A 22481-nucleotide genomic window follows, 5' to 3' on the forward strand; every position below is an offset into this window, starting at 1 on the left:
TGCGCGTGCGCACTGTGTCTCGGAGGACAGGGACTTCGGCGAATCTCCGAAGCGCATGCTCCCGGCTCGCGCGTGCACGAGCCTCGCGAGCCGAGGAGGCACAGCCGGCGTCCGAGGCGGTTGGTATCTCGAGGTGGTAAAGGTGACTGGAGGTGACTTGGGGGAAAGCGCGCGACGAAAGGATGATTCCGGGAGCTCGTCTAACACCAGAAGGGTCGTGACGCCCGCTCGGGGCCAGCTTTCCGGAGCCGGCTGCGCAGGGGCGCCAGGAGGCCCCGGTCTCCCTTCGCCGCGGCGCGCACGTCGGGGCGGGCCTGGTTTAGGGTTGGGCGTCAAGAGCCCGGCGGGGCGGAAACCGAGCCTGGGGGGAGGGGCCTGCGGCCGCGGCCCCGCCCCTCAGCTTTGCGTTGCCGTAGAAATAATCAGATCTGCACTTATAGCTCGGATTTTCCCGGGTTTGAAAATCCAGCCCACCGCCTGAAAGAGGTCTAGACTACGCTGCTCTCTTACCTATGAAGAAGCGCTAGGACCTTTAATTGCACCATCATCTTAAATTTTTCTTTTTTTTACTGGGAGAAATTTTAAAAATCCAGGTCAGACAGCTCCCTACATCATTGTTATTGCCGAGGTAGTTTGTAGCCATTGTAAAGACCAAAAGAGTATTAACACAAAAGGATATTAATAAACGTCTGAAAACTTTTTATCAAAGTAAACTAAAATAATTCTGAAAGGCTTATAATGGAAAGGAATTTTACTGCCTTAACCTTTCCCATTCCCAGTCTCTTTCCCTTGAGGTTACCTCCTCTTAACTATTATAATAATAATAATAATAATAATAATAATAATAAAAATAATAATCTCTTAATGCCCATTTCTTCTTCATACAATAATTTATCTTTATTTCATCCTGTTCCTTCACCTTCTTATTACAGTGTCTTAGTACTTTGTTATGAGTTTTTTCTAAAAGTCATGGTTATTGTGTAATGTATAAATGTTATGAAACTAGCTTGGAGTTTTGTGTGTGAATAATTTCTAGCTAATGTTAGTGGAATTTGGGCATCTGTTTTTGGTAAAGTGATTAGAATTTTGAACACTATCTTCATGGGTCAACTTCAAATGTGATTATGATTTCACTTCAGGGCATGTGGGATTTAGATGGGGTCAGTGAAAATTATGAAATTATCAGAGCTGCTTTGGATGTTAAGTCCATTGCATCAAACCTGAGCTGTGTGATCTGCCTAGAGATCAGAGCTGTCATTTGTTTTGTTTTGTTTTACAACGTGGTTTAATAAGAAATTTCATTTACGTCAAGTGGTATTTTTTATAATGCCTCAGAAAAATGGGTAATGCTGTGTAACCCCGAAGCTTTCATATGTGTGTGTTTTTGTTTTATTTTTCTTCCAAAGGCCATTATTCACAGTCACAAAAGGAAACTGTTGCCTGGCATTCTCACCAGTTTTCTACCTGCCATGATCAAGTGCTTGTCAGCTGAAGTACAAGCCAAATTGCGTTCTGGTTTGGCCATATGCTCCTTAGGCCAATGTGTGGAGGAGCTTGCCCTCAACAGTATTGATGCCGAAGCAAAATGTGTGGCTGTGAGGGTGAATATGGAAATCTTCCAAATCCAAGTGATAGACAATGGATTTGGGATAGGGAGCGATGATGTAGACAAAGTGGGAAATCGTTATTTCACTAGTAAATGCAACTCCTTACAGGACTTGGAGAACCCAAGGTTTTATGGTTTCCGAGGGGAGGCCTTGGCCAGTATAGCTGACATGGCCAGTGCTATGGAAATTTCATCCAAGAAAAATGGGACAATGAAAACTTTTGTGAAACTGTTTCAGAATGGAAAAGCCCTGAATGCCTTTGAAGCTGACTTGACTAGACCAAGTGCTGGGACAACAGTAACAGTATATAACCTATTTTATCAGTTACCTGTAAGGAGGCGATGCATGGATCCGAGACTGGAGTTTGGGAAGGTTAGGCAGAGGATCGAAGCTCTCTCACTCATGCACCCTTCCATTTCTTTCTCCTTGAGAAATGATGTTTCTGGTTCCATGGTTCTTCAACTCCCTAAAACCAAAGACATATGTTCCCGATTTTGTCAAATTTATGGACTAAGTAAGTCCCAAAAGTTAAGAGAAATAAATTTTAAATATAAGGAGTTTGAACTTAGTGGCTATATCAGCTCTGAAGCCCATTACAGTAAGAATATGCAGTTTTTATTTGTGAACAAAAGGCTAGTTTTAAGAACAAAGTTGCATAAACTCATTGACTTTTTATTAAGGAAAGAAAGTATTATATGCAAGCCAAAAAATGGCTCTGCCAGTAGGCAAATGAATTCAAGTCCTCGGCATCGGTCTCACCCAGAACTCCATGGGATATATGTAATCAATATACAGTGCCAGTTCTGTGAATATGATGTGTGCATGGAGCCAGCAAAAACTCTGATTGAGTTTCAGAACTGGGATACTGTTTTGGTTTGCATTCAAGAAGGAATGAAGATGTTTTTAAAGAAAGAAAAATTATTTGTGGAATTGTCAGGTGAAGACATTAAGGAATTAAGTGAAGATAATGATTTTAGTTTATTTAGTGCTACTTTTCAGAAGCATATGTCTTCTGATGAGAAGTGTGACAGAGTCAGTTTCCAAGAAGCATGTAATAATATTTTGGATTCCTATGAAATGTTTAATTTGCAATCAAAAGCTGTAAAAAGAAAAGCTACAGAAAACATAAACACACAGAATTCTAGGAATTCAGAAGCGATCAGAAAACAGACAAATGATTCATTTTTGTATACTTATGAATCTGATAGTCCAGGTCATAGTAAAATGACAGAGTCAACTTTACAAAACAAAGACAGCTCTTGTTCAGAATCAAGGGTCTTAGAACAAGAAAGACCTGAAGCGTCAGAATCAGGAGAAAATGAGAAACATAAAAAATATTGCTTGGAACTTAACTCTTTAGAAAATCCATGTGGAACCAATTCAGAAATGCCTGCAAGCCCTTTTCAGACATTAGATCACTTTGAGGAGAGTGGAGATCTAGAAATACAGAAAGCAAGTACTACTGTTAATGACATGGCTGCTGACATCCTGAAAAAGAACAGAATTCAGATTCAACTAGAGACATTTAAAGGTGCTACTGAAATGGGATGCCAACCTCTGCCTTCTGAGACAACATTACTGAGAGTACATGGTGCTCAGGGGGAGGAAGAGAAAAGAAAAAAAGAACCTAGTAATTGTGGAAGAAATGTTTTTAGTTATGGACAAATTAAACTGTGTTCCACTGGCTTTATAACTCATGTGGTACAAAATGAACAAACTGAAACAGAACATTTATTTAAAAATTGTGTTCGACCTGGTCCTGTGAGTGCCAAAGAAACACTTGGAAATAGAACATGCCATTCAGTTGAGACTCCAAACATCAAAGATTTAACCAGCACTTTAAGTACAGAATTTGCTCAATTGTCTAACAAAAAATTGTGCAGAACAAATATAAGTTCTAGGCTAGAGAACAAACCTATTCCAACTTACAAAAATTTTGCTATTTTGCAGGATGGTAGTAAAAAATCACACACAGGTGGCTTATTACTGGACACATCTTCTTTCTCTTGGTGTAGGCATGTTTCAAATGATAGTAAGAGAAAAGATAAGTTGATTGGTTTATCCAGACCCATAGCCCCTAAGAAGCTAAGCTTAAATCCACAACTAGGATCTTTAGAGAAGTTTAAGAGACAATATGGGAAGGTTAAAAATCCTCTGAATACAGAAGTGGAGGAAAATAATAATTTTGAAATCACTACCAATCTCAGACCTCAAGTTGAACCTGACATTCCATGTAGAGACAAAAACCACATAGACAACTCTGGTATGTGTAAAATCACTACTATGGAACATAATGATTCAAATAGTAGTTGTCAACCTATAAGTCACATCCTTTATTCGGGAAATTTTCCATTCTCCAAGGAAGAAGACTGTTTAGAACAGCAGATGCCTTGCTCAAGAGAAAGTCCTGTAACTCTAAAGGATCTATGCCATTTGAACAGAAAACCTTTGGATATTGAGAAATCACCTGAGTCACTAGCCTCTAAATTATCCAAAATGAAAGGTTCTGAAAGAGAGACTCAAATAATGGAGATGAGTCATTTTATTGAACGTCCACAATCAGATTCCAGTAGAAAAGACAGTGACTTATGCAGTGGGTTATCCCTAGATGCTTGTATGTTATTTCAAAATGAGCATAAAAACACAGAGAGTATCATCCTGCCAATGCCAGACTCTGTCACACAGGATAATTCCTTCAATAAAGATAGTGAAGCATATTCTAACAATACAACAGAGAACTCTGTGATACCAGAAACAAGTTTGGTAGTTCACTATAATAGCGCTGCACTTAGTAAAGACTCAGATGTTCTTACAGTTTCAGAACAACAGATGGGAAGTCCTAACTCTCCTAGTAGAATGTTAATGAGTCACAAGGACGATTCCACAGCCAACCCAAATGGAACTTGTTTTCAGAATGAGGAATCTATAGCAACTTGTTCTGAAAATGAAGAGTCAAACACATGTTCTTTGGATTGGCAACAGCATTTTGATGTAGCCCTGGGAAGAATGGTTTACATTAACAAAATAACTGGACTTAGCACATTCATTGCTCCTACTGAGGACATTCGGGCTGCTTGTACTAAGGACCTGACAACCGTGGCTGTGGATGTCATACTTAAGAATGGTAAGTATAATACATGTTCATGGCATGAAATGCTTTTGAAGGTTATCTCAGCAGATGGAACATTTTAAACTTTAATTATAAAACATGTTTTATGGTATATGAAGAGTCTCTAGGTCCAATACTATTTAAATCTAGCAATACAATGAAAGCCTTACAGAATGGAAGTGTACATATATGTGTCTATGGGTATGTATATGTATAAGAGGGTGAGACAGTTTTGTTTTTGAAATATATTTTATTGATTTTTTACAGAGAGGAAGGGAGAGGGATAGAGAGTTAGAAACATCGATGAGAGAGAAACCTCAATTCAGCTGCCTCCTGCACACTCCCTACTGGGGATGTGCCTGCAACCAAGGTACATGCCCTTGACCAGAATCGAACCTGGGACCCTTGAGTCCATAGGCCAATGCTCTATCCACTGAGCCAAACCGGTTAGGGCAGTTTTTAATGAAATGGTATTAATAGTATAGAAGGTCCACTATCCTTCTCTAGTCTGCTTTCCCCTCTCTCCCAAACTCAACTCTAGAAATTTAAAGGCACCTGCAAAGCCAGTATTGCTCTCTGCAGCTCCCAGGTAAACAGCCAGAAGGATCCTGTCATCATCCTAGGTTTTCAAGTAAATCTATGGTTCAGTACCGTACTATATATGTTTTTGTTATTGTTTTTTGTGGGGTTTTTTTAGAAAATAGGACTTGACCATAAATTTTCTGAAATCTAGGTTAAATAAGTACTTTCATAAATATACTTTTCAAATGTACTCGATTATAATGCATGTGCTAATCCACTTGACCTGTTTATTGTGTAAGTAGCTGTTATCAGGCTTTTAGATCATACCACAGGGCTACATCAGAGCCTAGACTAGGACTCTGAGTTCTCAGGTCTAAGTCAACATTAAAAGTGACGTCGTTTTGGCAGTGTGTTTAGAGCCAGATGTTGGGAGATAGTAAAGCTGACTCCCATCTGGCGATACGCTTGGTTTTGCATTAGGAGGATAAACATTTAGTGTGCATCCGAATTAAAAGTCTTGAATGTTGCAAAAGAATGCAATTACATGAATGTAATCGCAAATTATAATTTATCTTTAGGATTAATCTCTCTGGCAGGCGACTCTGATTTAAGATTAAATTAGACCTTTATTTTTCATGGGTTGGGGTTTTTTTCCTTGTGAAAAAAATAATCATTGTAGTAACTTTCAAAGTATTAAATAGGAGAAAACCCCTTTCTTTCAGTATGCTCCTGAGACTATCAGGTTGCTCTTAAAGTCACATGTGTTTTTCAATCTATGTAGTTTTATATCCTGATTTATACTGAGTGTTTATTAGAGGTAAATCTAAGGAACTGGCACCTCATCCTCCTGGAATATAACTGCTTCTGATATGGTAATAAAAAATAACTGGGTTACATTAAACTGAGATGGCTGTTGCTAAACAAAGGCAGAAATCTTGGTTGGCTGCCATACTCAACATAAGCATCTGCTCCTGTTAAATACATCTAGATGTTTAAAAAAACACTTCAACCTATTAACTTTCTGGATTAGCAAGTCTTTTAATGAACTTTTGAGGGTCATGTTGACCCAGAATTTCATAATGAAAAATAAAGTATTTTGGATATAGAAACGAGTTCCATTAAAAGATAGCTCCAAAGCACCCTCCATTTCTGGAAATGGCTGAGGTATATATAGCAGGAGATTAGGACATTGTCGAACCATACATAAAAACATAAGATGAATTGTTAAGAGTTAAGTTTAATTTTACAGAAGAGAGGCTATATAAAGGTAATTTTAAGGAGTTACCTCAAGTCGCCAAACCCTGGCAGTATTTCTCTTTAAAATGTTTTTAACTTTGCAACTTTATTTCAGTTCCTACTTTAATTTTTATCATTCTGAATTAATCTCGCTCCAGTATTTGTCCAACAGATTTATCTTTTTGAAATAATAGTTTCATAATGTTTTGCCCCTGTTCAAAAACTGTCAAATTCAGCATTGTTTCTAAAACACAAATCTGATCATTCTTCAGAAAGGAAGGTAGATTTGGAGCCAGATTTTACTGGATTTTGGAGTTTAAATTGAGGAATTTTCATTTATTCATTTATTCGTTCGTTTATTGATTATTCACACAGTGCTAGGCCCTGCCAGATTGTAGATTAACCGACTTTGCTTCTAGGAGTTCACAATCTATTAGAGAAGATAGCTGTCTAAATACAATTAGATGAGAAAAATGTTATAATAGATATATGTATTGGGATAAGAGACATAAATTGGGGACTTGTGAAGATTGTACTCAGTAGTGAAGGATGATAATTAAGTACCACTGTATGTTTAATACAGTGTTTCTCAACTGTGGCACTAGTGACATTTTGGACTAGATCATTCTGTCTGATATATTGTATAGGGTATTAGCAGCATTCCTAGCCTCTACCTGCTAGATGCCAGTGGTACCCCTCACCCAAGTTGTGACAACCAAAACTGTCTTAAGATATTGCCATATGTCCCCATGCAAAACTGCCCCCACTGAGAATCAGTGATCTATTTTAGGTCCACGTTCTGTCTGGTATAGATGGATAATGGGACTAAGCAGTAAGGTAGATTCCTAAATTCATTAAGGAACTTTGACTCTCAATCTGGTATTTAGTAGTCTGCCTCCTTATGTCTTGATTCAGTTTGTGCAGAAAGAGATTCTATGTAACTTAATTTTTAATAGTTTATTCTTTGAGTTCAAATGTATAGGTTTTTCTTTTTTACATTTAGGATCTCAGTACAGGTGTCATCCTTTTAGAAGCGACCTTGTTCTTCCCTTCCTTCCTAGAGCTCGGGAAGAGAGGACAGTGATGAGACAGAATAACAGAGGTAGGGGCAATAACAGAGATTGCTGGAATACCTAGTATATAATGTACCACCTAACTTAAAAAAAGGCAAAAAAAGCAGGGTTGTATTATTAAGCTTGATCAGTGTCAGCTGTGCCTTGCTGGAACCAGGAATGCCCCATGGTCCTATTTCACAGCAAAACTAAGTAATTCGGTGCATGCATGTAGATCAGAAATTACTTTTCCAGACCTGATGTTAATACTGGATGATAATGCAGTCTATGGTATCTTGTGACTGAGAAATTGTTTATTTTTAAATATTGGAGTTGTGCTCCATATTGTGGTAGTTTTGTATAAGCAAAACTCTTATTTTTGTAAAAAGCTACAGACATTTGTTATTTTCTTTGTTTCTAAAAATAGATAAGGTATATAGTTCTTTTACCAAAGGCAGTGAGGCTACTAATTTGAACCAGTTTCTTCTGAACTTGTATTCTGAAATATCTCTTGAAAATAAGTTGGAGAAAAAGCTATAATGCCAGAAGATACAGTCATCAACTCCAGTTTAGAAAGTAACAGTTCAAAACAATTTAGAGATACAGCAAACACTGAGCCTTTGTAGCATGTTGGAGCAACGTGTGTGATCTTTGGTCATGAGGCTGCACCACAGCAAATATGAGATGCCACTCACCTTTTTCCCTGAGGCTCATGATACCAACTGTACCTGTCCCTTTTGCACTAGATACTGTGGATGATGCTGTTGGTAGCGAATCGCTTCAGTCTTTGTTCTCAGAATGGGACAATCCAGTATTTGCCCGTTACCCAGAGGTGGGTCTGCAGCAGTTTTTCTTTGCTTGTTATTTTAAAATTAGAATTTTATTTCATTTCATTTTTTAAAAATTTATCTTTATTGTTAAAAGTATTACAGATATCCAGCCTCTCCCTCCATTGAACCCCTTAGAATTTTATTTAAGTTGGGTATGGGCATGACTGACTATACTAATTTGAAATTATTAATGGAAAGTGGGTATGTTTCCAAGTAATTTATTTGGAAATTAATGTAAAAAGGAGGAATCAGAATTTATAGCATTTGGGGAACTCAGCTTTAAGTTTGGATTAAACATATGTAAACAGTGTGGGAATAGTGAAAGTGTTTACCACTCTTAAAAACCCTGACTTGTAGCTATGGCGGAGTATTTAGGATGGTAATAATTTATTTATCATTAAATAAAGTAGTGACTCTTTTACTGGAGGAACAGTTCATCGTGTATGTTCTCTCTTCAGTGGATTATCACAGAATGTACTTTGTGTGTTATAATGAGGGTGTAGAATACATGAGCATTTAATTATCGATTCTTCAGCGAAGATGTCATTAAGTACTTGATTATGAAGCCTAGGTAAATTGTTATTCTGAAATGTTGGTGTTTGTCAGTAATTTTGGTCATAGAGCCTTTTGAATTCCTGTAAATTCTCTGAATTCAACCCACCTCTAGTAGAGTTTATGAAAAATGAATGTTTTTAAGGCACTTTGAGATCTTTGGTCAAACAGTTCTACAGACATGACAAAATTTAAATTTAAATGATATTGTGCTGTGTCTTTCTAGGTTGCTGTTGATGTAAGCAGTGGTCAGGCTGAAAGCCTAGCAGTTAAAATTCACAACATCTTGTTTCCTTACCGTTTCACCAAAGACATGATTCATTCCATGCAGGTAAAAGGTTGACTTTGAAATCTCATTATTTGTATATAAGCCCTAAGTTAGACTAACTCTTGTGAAATTGGATATATTTAATGATGTAGACCACCCGGGTCAAAGCACATGTGTTTTTTAAAATCTTACTGGAACTTTATCATGAGAAGAAAAAGAAAAGGACTAAAATTAATTACAAAGAAAAAGATGTCCTTAGTAGTGTGAGCAAGTTTGGAAGGATGAATGATGAATTCAGGTTCACAGTTTCAGGTTTATATAGACTTTATATTTTGACAATAATTTATAAAGCAACTAAGTACTGCAGAGACATTATCCTTAAATGTGCAACAATGTCCCTTTTTAAACAACCCTCAATAGTGTGAGGCTACAAATGACATGGTAGTTGAGGAGTTCCATTAACAAGAGGGGTCTCTTGTCTCATCTGCTAGATTGCCCTCCCTCTACACCACTCTCTATCTCCTTGTTTTCAGGAAACAAATTAGGAGGTAGAAAAATCCAAGTAAACTCCTAACCTGGCATGTTTGACCTGGTATCAGAGCAAACACTTGATCCAGAAATAGGCCCTGGGGTGGGGGTATAGATTAGGCATTGTGGGGGGAGCCTTGTCAGTACCTGGACAGAAAGGAGCACCAAGGCCTAAAGCCACAGGTGGCTTTTTCACTTACTGCTTTAATGACCTAGCTCTTCCAAAATGCTTTTCCTTGCTTTTGTATACATTTTTAAAATTTATTTCAGCTCTATTTGTTAGCAGTCTCTGGTCATATTAATAATTCTCTGGTTATATGACCCATTAAGAAGAGTCATTCTGTTGGGAACATTTCAGGTCTAATGCTAAAGATTTTTGTAGCATATCCCTCTTAGATGCCTCAGTCTGTGTTCCCTTTATGTCTTCTGATCACTCCTTTTATCCTTCCTGGTCACTCCCTCAGGTTCATCAGCACCTAGCTCAGTCTTAGATATGAAAGTTGTAATGCAAACAACTCTAAATTAAGTACAGTTTTGTCTCTTTCTATACAAATAAGCCTCTATTTTTATTTATCATTGTACCATTTATTTCAATGTATGGCAGGTTCTCCAGCAAGTGGATAACAAGTTTATTGCCTGTTTAATGAGCACTAAGACTGATGAGATTGGTGAGGCAGGTAAGAATGGAGTTTAGCCTTGACTATTAACCAGCTGCTCTTCTGACAGACTCCTCTTATGGTTAATACACACAGACTCACACACACACACACACAGACTCAGACTCACAGACACACACACACACAGACACAGACAGACACACACAGACACACACACACACACAGACACACACACACACACAGACTCACAGACACACACACACACAGACTCACAGACACACACACAGACACACACACACAGACACACACACAGACACACACACACAGACACACACACACAGACACACACACACACAGACTCACAGACACACACACGGACACACACACAGACACACACACAAACAGACACACATACACACAGACACAGACACACACGGACACACACACAGACACACACACAAACAGACACACACACACACAGAGACACACACAGATACACACAGACACACACACAGACACACACACAGACACACACACGCACAGACAATACCATTGCAGTGACTTGGAAAGATTAGGGAAAACAAATCTAAATTAATATTGTGGAATGATATTTTTTTTCCTGGAATGTTAGTTTTAAAACCCATTTAGTTTTATAAACACACACATACATATATAAGACATACATATATAAACTACATGTTAAGCTATTAAACAGTAGTTACTTTGGGAGTGAGAATGGGAGTGGGAAAAGGGAGAATTTCATGTTTTACTTTTTAAAATATTTTGTATTGTTTAACTTTTAAATAATGATTTTTGTTTTTTTAATCCTCACCCAAGGATATTTTTGCATTGATTTTTAGAGAGAGTAGAAGAGAGAGGGAAAGACAGAAATATCGATGTGAGAGAAACACATCGATTGGTTGCCTCCTGCACATGTCCTGACCAGGGACTGGGCCAGGGAGGAGCCTGCAACCAAAGTACGTGCCCTTGACCAGAATTGAACCCGGGACCCTTTGGTCTTCAGGCCAGTGCTCTATCCACTGAGCCAACCCGGCTAGGCTAAATAATGTTTTAATATATTCCCGTTATAATAATAGAAAATTTAGCCCAATCTGTGTGGCTCAGTGGTTGAGCATTGACCCATGCACTAAAAGGTCGCCAGTTTGATTCCTAGTCAGAGCACATGCCTGAGTTGTGGGCTCGATCCCTAATAGGAGGCAGTGGACTAATGTTTCTCTCTCATCAATATTTCTCTCTCTCTCTCTCTCTTCCTATCTCTCTAAAAATCAATATAAACATTTTTTTTTTAAAAAGAAAGTTTATATAATGAACTATACTAGGTTTGTAAAAAGTTAAATACAATCTCCTGGTGACTGCTTTAATAAAACAATAATAGTTTGTAAGTCCTAGTAACTCATTCAATAAATATTGAGTGCCTTTTGTATGCCCAGAACTGTATTAGGCCCTAGGGATACAATGGGGGGTGGGGGGGTAGAAATACATGCAGGAGAAACAGATAATTACAGAAATCCTATATAATAAAAGCCCAGCGACCAGATGGCGGAATGACCAGAATGACCAGTTGACCAGTCGCTATGATGCGCACTGACCACCAGGGGGCAGACACTCAACACAGGAGCTGCCCCCTGGTGGTCAGTGCGCTACCACAGTGGGAGTGCCGCTTGGCTGACTGGGATGAGCCGCTGCTCCTGCTGCAAACCCCGGGCCAATGGGTAGGAACCCGGGCTGTGATCATCGCCTCCTCACCCCAGGATCCTCCTCCTCGCTCCCTGCCGCACAGGCCGCGCAGCACCCCCACTGCTGCCAGGCTCACAGAGCTGACCCTGGAGGCTGGGAGGCAGTTCGTGGCCACTGTGGGATGAAGACCAAAATTATCCGTTCAATTTTATGACAGCAGAAGTCAGGAACTCAAGTGAAAACTGTTTCAGAAATAGGGGAGGATGCTGATGGAGACTGCAAGGAGAGACTCAAAAATCTGTGACATGGCCCTAGCTGGTTTTGCTCAATGGATAGAGTGTCAGCCTGTGGACTAAAGGGTCCCAGGTTTGATTCCAGTTAAGGACACGTGCCCAGGTTGCAGACTTGATGCCCAGTAGGGGGCGTGCAGGAGACAGCTGATCAATGATTTTCTCTCATCATTGATGTTTCTAATTCTCTCTCCTCCCTTCCTCTCTGAAATCAATAAAAATATATACATTTTTAAAAATCTGTGACATGGAAGAGGGACTGAAAGAGGGTGAGGGTGAGAAAAGGCTTTTTCCTTAAATATATTTTTATTGATTTCAGAGAGGAAGGGGAGAGAGTGATAGAAACATCAATGATGAGAGAGAATCGTTGATTGGCTGCCTCTTGCACACCCCACACTGGGGATCAAGCCTGCAACCCAGGCATGTGCCCTGACCAGGAATCAAATCGTTACTTCCTGGTTGACAGGTCAACACCCAACCACTGAGCCATGCCAGGCGGCTTTTTTCTTCTCTTTTCGTTTTCAATATTTTTATTGATTTCAGAAAGGAAGGGAGAGGGAGAGAGAGATAGAAACATTAATGATGAGAAAAAAAATCATTGATCAGCTACCTCCTGCATGCCCCCTACTGTGGATCGAGCCCACAACCCGGGGAATTGAATTCTCCTGGTTCATAGGTCGATGTTCAATCACTGAGCTACACTGGCTGGGCTAGAAAATATATTTTCCTAAATAAGAATGTGTTTTGCCCTGGCTGGTTTGGCTTAGTGGATAGAGCATCGGCTTGTGGACTGAAGGGTCCCAGGTTCAATTCCGGTCAAGGGCACATGCCTGGGTTGTGGGCTCTATCCCTGGTAGGGGGCATGCAGGAGGCAGCCGATCAATGATACTTTCTCATCATTGATATTTCTGTCTGTCTCTCTCTCCCTTGCTCTCTGAAATCAATAAAAAAATATATATTTTAAAAATGTGTTTATTGTTGCTTATGAATACCAAAAGCAACCTATTCCTATAACTGATATTTTAATATCTGCCCATATTTTTGTAATGAATAAATATGTTATTGTTTTAAATTATAGTGAAATTATCATATATCAACATTTTTAATGGAATGTTTCCACCTACAGTAAAATAGTTTTTCAGTTATGATACCCTGAAGAATAAAGATTCATTCATTTATTCTGTAAACAATTATTGAGTGCCTATTATGTACCTGACTGCTGTTACACATGCTGGAAATATGACAGACAGAAATCCTTGCCCATATGAAACTTGTATTGTGTTGGAATATTAAAAGTACAGCTTCCAGCATTAGCAAATTACCTTAATACGTTCTGCTTCATTCAAGGAATGAAAAAGGTTGTGAACACTATGTAGACTATAAACCATTCCTCCGGAGTCAGGTACAGGATTGATTTTTTAGGGTCACTGGCTCTTGGTAATTCACATTGGCTCTAGTTTTAAAATTCGAGGGCACTCCCTCACAATTTATTTATTCCATTGTCTTGCCCAATACAGGATGTTCAGAATTCATCACAACCAGCTGCAACTCCTCCTATCCTCAAAGGAGTTTACAATTCAACTTTTTGGGGCCTGTTCCTGTGTTTGAACATGCTGTCAGAAAAATTTTTTCCTTTTTTCTTTAAGTCTTAAGCTCTCATGCCATGAATTTGATAGTATCATAGAAACAAGTTTTAAATCTTTAGTTCAATCTGGGAACTAAATCAGGAGAAACAGGCATTATCTGTTTTGATCAAATTCAAGAGAACTTTTATTTCAATGTAATACATAGCACTAAACCTCAACCCTTTGGCCAAAAGTTTTAAAATTATAAGCTAAGCCCTAGCCGGTTTGGCTCAGTGGATAGAGCGTTGGCCTGCGGACTGAAGGGTCCTGGGTTTGATTCCCGTCAAAGGCATGTACCTTGGTTGCAGGCTCCTCCCTGGCCCAGGTCCTGGTTGGGGTGTGTGCAGGAGGCAACCAACTGATGTGTTTCTCTTCCATCGATATTTCTCTTTGTCTTTCCCTCTCTCTAAAAATCAATGGAAAAATATCCTCGGGTAAGGATTAAAAAAAATTACAAGCTAAAAAAGATTTAGTAATATAAGTGAAAATCAGTGGTCTTGTCAATGAGAAAAAGATTAGTTATGGCTTTGGGGTCAGGACATTCTGCCTCCTCTCTTGCACTTGAGTGTCTAAAGCAGGGGTCCTCAAACTACAGCCCGCGGGCCACATGCAAATACAAATATTGTATTTGTTCCCGTTTTGTTTTTTTACTTCAAAATAAGATATGTGCAGTGTGCATAGGAATTTGTTCATAGTTTTTTTTTAAACTATAGTCCGGCCCTCCAACAGTCTGAGGGACAGTGAACTGGCCCCTTGTTTAAAAAGTTTGAGGACCCCTGGTAAAGCCTTGCTACTCAAAGTCTATAAGTAGCATCATCACCTGGGAGTTTCTTAGAATTGCAGAAGCTTGTGCCCCACCCCTAACTTACTGAATCAGAATCTGCATTTTAATAAGATCCCTAAGTGATTCGTATGTCCATCAAAATTTGAGAAGCCTGATTCTAAATCAGGGCAAACTGTGGCTGGTGGACCAGATCCAGCCATCACCTGTTTTTGTATAGCCAGGTAGATAAGAATGGTTTTTAGATGATTAAATATTTGGAAAAAAGACAACAATATTTCTTGATACATCAAAATTATACAGCCCTACCTGGTTTGGCTGAGTGGATAGAGTGTTGGCCCACAGACTAAAGGATCACGGGTTCAATTCCAGTCAAGGACATGTATCTTGGTTGTAGGCTCGATCCCCAGTAGGGGACATGCAGGAGGCAGCTGATCGATGTTTCTCTCTCATCAAATGTTTCTAACTCTCTATTCCTCTCCCTTCCTTTCTATAAAATCAATAAAAATATATTTTTAAAAAATTACACATAAAGTTTTATGGGAACACAGCTACAATATTCACATATTGTCTGTGGCTGCTTTGGTTTCAAAATGAAGAATTGAATAGTTGTGACAGAAACCCTATGTCCCAAAAACCTAAAATATTTACTCTCTGGTCCTTCACAGAAAAAAATTTTCTGACCTCTGATCTAAAGTGTAGTAGAATTACATTCTTCATGGGTTCCAGGGTAGCTTGCAAATTAAGGTCAGCTGATTATAATAATGTATTGTTTACTGATCCTTCATTTTATCAAATTTGAATTAATAAAGCAAAATCAGTTATTTAAAGCTTAAAATGTATGGTTAGTCTGGCTCACATGGCTCAGTGGTTGAGCATTGATCTGTGAACCAGGAGGTCACAGTTTGACTCCTGGTCAGGGCACATGCCAGGGTTGCAGGCTTGATCCCCAGTGTGGGGCGAGCAGGAAGCTGCCGATCAATGATTCTCTCTCATCATTGATGTTTCTCTCTCTCTCACCCTCTCCTTTCTTCTCTGAAATAAATTTTAATAATATATATTTAAAAAAATAGACAAATTTGTTGTAGTTATTTCCCATAATTTCATTTATTTTTAGGAACTAAGATACAGTTGTTACTACTCAGTATGTTTCTCTTATGCTCACCTGTTAGTGTGAATTAATTTTTTTCTCCCTCAACACAACATGATTATTTTAATGTTGATCTGATAATTTGAAGCTTCAGTAATCCTTGATAATCTTCTAGGTGGAAATTTGCTAGTCTTGGTGGATCAGCATGCTGCCCATGAGCGTGTCCGTTTGGAGCAGCTTATTATTGGTAAGGATCTTTTTGGGGTTAGAACAGATTTGAGACTCCAGCAGAATTAGTATGACTGAAAGAGTTTTTCTAACTCTGACTGCTGTGAGGAAAATGAATTGTATGTTTAACAAATTAAGCTGAGCCCTAGCATCAGCCTGTGAACTGAAGGCTCAAGGGTTCGATTCCAAGGGCATGTACCTCCTTTGCAGGCTCCATCCCGGGGGAGGAGGGAGGCACGTGCAGGAGGCAACCACTCAATTGATGTCTCTCTCTCTCTCTCTCTCTCTCTCAAAAAAAAAATCTCTAAAAAAAAAAATCAATGGAAAAATATCCTCAGAAGAGGATTAACAAACAATAACAACAACAACAAAACCCCACAAAATTAAGCTGAAGTCTTCTGGTTTGCCTTCTTCTATTACTGAAAGAATGTAATAGTTCACTTTACTAATTCAGTCATTAGATCTTACATTGTCAAAGATACATTTGCTGCCCAGCCAGCGTGGCTTAGTGATTGAGTGTCAACTTATGAACTAGGAGGTCACAGTTTGATTCCCAGTCGGGGCACAAGCCTGGGTTGTGGGCTCAATCCCTAGTGTGGGGTGTGCAGGAGGCAGCCAATCAGTGATTCTCTCTCATCACTGATGTTTCTATCTCTCCCTCTCCCTTCCTCTCTGAAATCAGTAAAAATATTTTAAAAACTTTTTTTAAAAAAGATACATTTGCTATATATTTATCATCAACCTTAAGGATTGGGTGTCTAAGGATTACGCTACTTCCGCATGTCATCCAGTACAAATATATGCCCTTCCATATGCCCATGGTAAATGCCCATATCACCTTGATTTACCTTCTTTACAGGTCATCAGGCAGAGACCACCAGTACCTCAGAAAGCCCAATCGTTCTCATTTTAAATTTCGTGTTTGAATAGGTAGTATAAGCAAATAGGTTCAAGTCTGAAAGGCACAAAAGGGAATCTAATAAAGTCTTTCTACCCTTGTCCCTCATCCCACCTAGTTTCTGTCCCCAGAGGCATCCAATATCATTCATTTGTTATGTATCCTTCCAAAGGCAATATGTGCTTTTAAATCTTTGCTCCCCATTTTTTCTCATCATGAAGCAGTGTGTTCCCCAACAGGTAAAATATCAGGAAAATCTTCACTCCTGTGGTCAAGTAATAAAAAACCTAATGTCAAAGAGTTAAGTGAGAACCTAGGGAGATATTTTACTCCCTGTTCAGTTTTTCTTGTAAAACGAAGACCCAATTGTTGGAAAAACTCACTTGCTATAGGCCCTGGACCATTTGAGAATAGTACTATTGACTGTCTCTTCAGAGACTGGGAAACCCTTCTGAAGAAATGGGGACGCCTTCTTGAGCCACGGGACTGTATAGTAAACCCATTTAATTTCCTCAGTAATCCACATTATTCACCTCTGGGGATTGACTATCTCCAGGAACATTGCATTGTTCATTTGAATGTAAGATTTAAGTCTTATAGTTCTTATTTTGGAAAATACTGCTAAGATGAAATAGCAGCTGGGTATTTACTAGTTTTACTTTAATAATGGAAATTCAAAGCCTAAAACTACATTGAACACAGTGCTATGCACTGTAGTAATTACATGGGCTTGCCTTACCATGTTTCATTTTTATCTGAATCTAGAAGACTTCACTTCCTACTCTTAACCCATTCATCGTTCTCCCAATAGATTCCTATGAGAAACAACAGCCACAAGGCTCTGGTCGGAAAAAATTACTGTCTTCCACTGTAAGTCCTCCACTAGAGATAACAGTGACAGAGGAACAAAGGAGACTCTTATGGTTAGTACCGCCATGAGGATGGGATGTTGATAGTGTAAATATTCACAATCTGTGAGGTGTAAGCATAGCTATTGTTCATTTTTTCACATGAGTCACCTGAGACTAAGAGAGGTTACATGACTTATTCAAGGTCATAACAACGATTAAGTGGTGGAGTAGGCACTCAGATGCAGGTTTTCTGACTCCAGATGCTGTTCTTTCCACTGTATCACAGCTGTTGAGTATAGGATAGAGTTTCCCTGATAAATTTTCCCAGCAGTTGGCCTAGAATAATCTTACCATTTCTTGGAACAGTCAGTGTTTATGCTGTGCTGTTTCTGAAAGCAAAGTTACTGCAGTAATTGCTTCCATTCAGCTTTGCTTTGGTGCATTCTAGAGTCTTCGTTTTCATTATCATAATCATACTGGGAAGAAAGTAAAACACTGGGCCGCAAGGAAGGGGAAAATCATATAGTGAATCACAAGATAGGAAGTTTTCCCACTTCTGGGGGGGGGGGTACAGATTGTTGGAAATGAAAAAGAGAATTGTCTCTGAATTTATATTTCAGCTTTGGGAATACGCCATTGCCATAAAATCTTTCCCCCTGGGGCATACTTTATATTAGAGGCAGATCCATTTATTTACATCCCGTTAGTCAGGACTTCTTAGTTCCTGGGGCTGTTCATTACCTCCCTGCTTTAATGCTGATTCCAAATACTCTCAGCCCTTTTATTTGTGCCAAACTCCTTCAAGTGCCAGCGTGAGAAGCTAGCAATTGCTCAGTGAAGAATACAAACTTAGGAACAAGACTTAGTACTAAGTTGATTCTCTCAATGGAAAAGAGGGTGAAAAAAGAAAGATACCATAATTCAAAAAAAAAAATTCTAAACAAATACTCATAAATATGAGAAAACAGTATAACTTATAAAGCTTGTGGCAGCTTTTGAGAAAATATCAGGTATTTGGAACGAGTAGTGAAACATGAATGAAGTAATGATTTTACATTTGAGATTGTCTCTTTAGGTGTTACCACAAAAATCTGGAAGATCTGGGCCTTGGAATTATATTTCCAGATACTAGTGATTCTCTGGTGCTTGTAGGAAAAGTACCACTCTGTTTTGTAGAAAGAGAAGCCAATGAACTTCGAAGAGGAAGATCTACGGTGACCAAGAGTATTGTGGAGGTAAGGCATAGTTGCAGATGTTAAATTGCTGAGTGATAGTAACCTCTTATTTTGTTTAGAAACTATATTCATGTTTTATTCAGTAAGCATTTACCAGCTGTGTGCCAGGTACTAGAGAGCGAAAGATGAATTAGCTCAAGGTGAGGAAGAAGGACATTTAAGTAATTATAACAATGACATTTGGGCAGAAGTATGTTCAAAAGTGCTATGGCCCTGGCTGATGTGGCTCAGTTAGTTGAGTGTCATCCTGTGCACCAAAAGGTTGCTGGTTCTATTCCTAGTCAGGGCACATGCCCAGGTTGCAGCTCGATTCCCAATGTAGGGGAGGGGAGATAGGGGAGGAGGGAGAGGGGAGGGGGGGAGGAGGGAGAGGGGAGGGACATGTGGGAGGCAGCTGATCAATATTTCTCTCTCATATCAGTGTTTCTCTCCCTCTCTCTTCCTATCTCTTTAAAAATCAATTTTAAAAAATATCTTTATAAGTGCTATGGGCCCTGCTCGGGTAGTTCAGTTGGTTAGAGTGTCATCTCATACGCCAAGGTTTCAGATTTGATCCCCTGTCAGGGTACATACAAGAATCAACCAATGAATGCATAAATCAATGGAACAAGTTGATGTTTCTCTGTTGTCTCTTTTTCTCTCCCCCCCGCCACCTTCTCTCTAGAGTCAATAAAAAAATATATAAGTAAAAATAAAATAAAAAGGAAATGTCTTGTAAACACTAGGAGCCTGCCAAATACAGAAGAGAGGAGAAGGGCATTCTAAACAGAGGAACAGATATTAGAGATTTGATGCAAATTCTGTGTATAGAGAACTACCAATATAAATGGTTCAATTAAGATATATATGGGGTAGTGGTGGGACTAGATGAGACTAGATAGGTTGTCAAGACTAAATCATAAAGGGATAGCATATTCTGCTCAGTAATTTGCATTTCATCCTATGGGCAGCCATGAAGAAGAGTGAGATACATTTCAGCACAGCATTTTAATATGACTACATGTATATGTTATGGTAAAGGTCTGGAAAGCTGCCCCTGGGATGTAGCATTGTGGGAGTTGAAGAGGACCATTACTTCTTACTTTACTTACGTTTCTTTTTTTCTTTTAAAAAAACATAATTTGTTTTGTTTTTATTGCCTTTTTTCCCCTCCTTTTCTGTTTTCTATTAGCATTTTCTTCATTTCTCCACTGCCATTGGTTTAGAAGTTAGATTTGCATATTTAACAAAGTTTAGAAGAAATTTGTTTCTCTGTTTTATTCTTAAACCGCACAAAAATCAACCATCACTCCTCTCCCATTTTCCATGTTGTTGTTGCCTATTTTAATTTCACCTTATTTTTAATCTCCCTGGTAGTCATTAATTTTAAAGTCAATATTTATTTAGATTAACCAAAATGTTTAACAGAGTCTTTGTTCACTGTTGCTTCTTGCATCCTACTTTGTGTTCAATTTTTTTTTTTACTGAAGTAAATCTCTTAAAAATTCTTTTGTTTACGAGTCCATTAATGATCATCTGTCTTTGAAAACAACTTTATTTTGCCTTCACACTTGTATAATTGTCTGGCTAAAAACAGAATTCCATATTGTCAGTTATCAGCATTTTGAAAATATTCCATTACTTTTTTTGTGTGATGACAAGGAGATTAATGTCTAGATTATTGAGGGAATGATTTATTCCTTTAGGAGCATTATTTACATCAGAGGCCACCAAGCTCAACATTAAATATTAAAGAAATAAAATATTTAATTAAAAACAAAAATCAGATATTAGAGATTTGATTAAATAAATAAATAAAAAAATACAAAAATCAGTCTTTCCTCCAAACTCAAATAAATACAATATTCCATTACTTCTGACATTCTATTTTTGCTACTAAAGACCATTGTCAATCTAATCATTATTTTGTAGATAAATTGATTTTCTCTCTGGTTTAAGATTTTGTCTTTGGTATTCTGCAGTTTCCCTATGATTTATCTTTGAAAATGAATTTATTTTCATTTCCTTCTTGAGATTCATCATACTTCTTCACTATGGAAAATGTACACTTATTATAATTTCAAACATTGCTTCTCCCTCATTTCTTGTCTCTGAGAAATCCTGTGAGATGTCTACTTGACCTTATCTTTCTTTTTCATGTCTTTTAACTTTTCTTTCATACTTCCCATTGCTTTAGCTCTCTGTGATGTAGTCTGGGAAATTTCCTCATCTTCCAGTGAACTAAATTCTCTTTTCACCTACTATTTAATTAGATGTTTAACTTGTCCACTGAGTTTTTTAAAATTTCAATCACTATTTTTTATTTCCAAAATTTTAGTTCTTAAATCTATCAGTTCTTTTTTCATGATATCCCATTTTATTCATTATGGTTCTTACTCCTTCATCTCTAGCACTTTCTGTTTGGAGCACAGGCAAATCCACATCAACTTAGTGTACCATTTTTCTAGAAATCTGAATTACTTTATTAATATATAAAAATAAAAATTAGAAGATATACTTAGTGGATAAATTGTGAGATAGGCTGATATGGGAAAGATTTGAGGTAGGCAGAGCAGCTAAGAGGTTATTGCACTGGTTCAAATAGGAGAGGATGAAGATTGGACTAAGTCAGTAGCAGTGATAATGCAGAGGAGGAACATAATTTGGAAGGTAGAATCCAGAGGACCTAGTAAGCAATAGAATATAAAAGAACAGATAAGTAATGATTCTGAGGGTTCTAACTCAGATGACTGGAAGGAGGGTGGTGCCATTGCCAGAAAAAGGAAATAGAGGAGGAGGAGTACTAGTATATCTGTCTGGGGAGTTAGAATCTAAGTCTAGGTTTACTAGTAGATACATTGAATGTCTTCAAATGGGGATGTCCAGTAGATAGGCAGACTTACAGACCTAGCACTTGGGAAAGAAGTCTGGGCTACCCATCTCTATTTGGAAGTTAACAGTATATATATATTTTGATAATATCAGAAGCTGGTAAAGGGTCTAAAGCAGTGGTTCTCAACCTGTGGGTCGCCACCCCTTTGGGGGTCAAAGGACCCTTTCATAGGGGTCGCCTAAGACCATCGGAAAACACACATATAATTACATATTGTTTTGTATTAATCACTATGCTTTAATTATGTTCAATTTGTAACAATGAAAATGCATCCTGCATATCAGATATTTACATTACGATTCATACCAGTAGCAAAATTACAGTTATGAAGTAGCAACGAAAATAATATTATGAATACCACATGATTTCACTCATTTGTGGAATATAGAGAACAACAAAGACTGATGAACAGGGACAGATCCAAAGACAGAGAAACAGCAATCAAACTATTAATCCCCAGAGGGAAAGTAGGGGAGAGTGGGGGTAAGGGGAAGAGATCAACCAAAGGACTTGTATGCATGCATATAAACCAAACCAATGGACATGGACAACAGGGGGATGAGAGCATGAGTGGGCGGGGGGGGGGGGGGGG

The 22481-nt window shown here is 38.4% G+C and overlaps 1 protein-coding gene across 9 annotated transcripts in view; it reads left to right on the forward strand.

Moving 5' to 3' along the window:
- The first annotated feature begins 366 nt into the window (after nt 1-366).
- MLH3 (mutL homolog 3) overlaps nt 367-22481 on the forward strand; it is a 28789-nt gene continuing 6674 nt past the window's right edge. Inside the window, exons 1-8 of one of the 9 annotated variants that reach the window (XR_002831605.1) lie at nt 367-4731; nt 7478-7576; nt 8273-8358; nt 9135-9239; nt 10309-10381; nt 15981-16052; nt 17743-17854; nt 18959-19017. Coding sequence is in view for 6 of the 9 variants with exons in the window: in XM_006098430.3 (XP_006098492.1) it covers nt 1347-4731; nt 7478-7576; nt 8273-8358; nt 9135-9239; nt 10309-10381; nt 15981-16052; nt 17743-17854; nt 18858-19017 (4092 nt within the window). In the remaining 3 variants the exon portion in view is untranslated. Of the gene's footprint in view, nt 4732-7477; nt 7577-8272; nt 8359-9134; nt 9240-10308; nt 10382-15980; nt 16053-17742; nt 17855-18857; nt 19018-22481 lie in introns of those variants that run through there. The other 8 variants (XM_006098430.3, XR_002831606.1, XM_023762155.1 and 5 more) reach the window with 8 other exon arrangements.

This window comes from Myotis lucifugus, unplaced genomic scaffold (genome assembly GCF_000147115.1).
Source record: "Myotis lucifugus unplaced genomic scaffold, Myoluc2.0 scaffold_235, whole genome shotgun sequence".
NCBI classification, from domain to species: Eukaryota; Metazoa; Chordata; class Mammalia; order Chiroptera; family Vespertilionidae; genus Myotis; species Myotis lucifugus.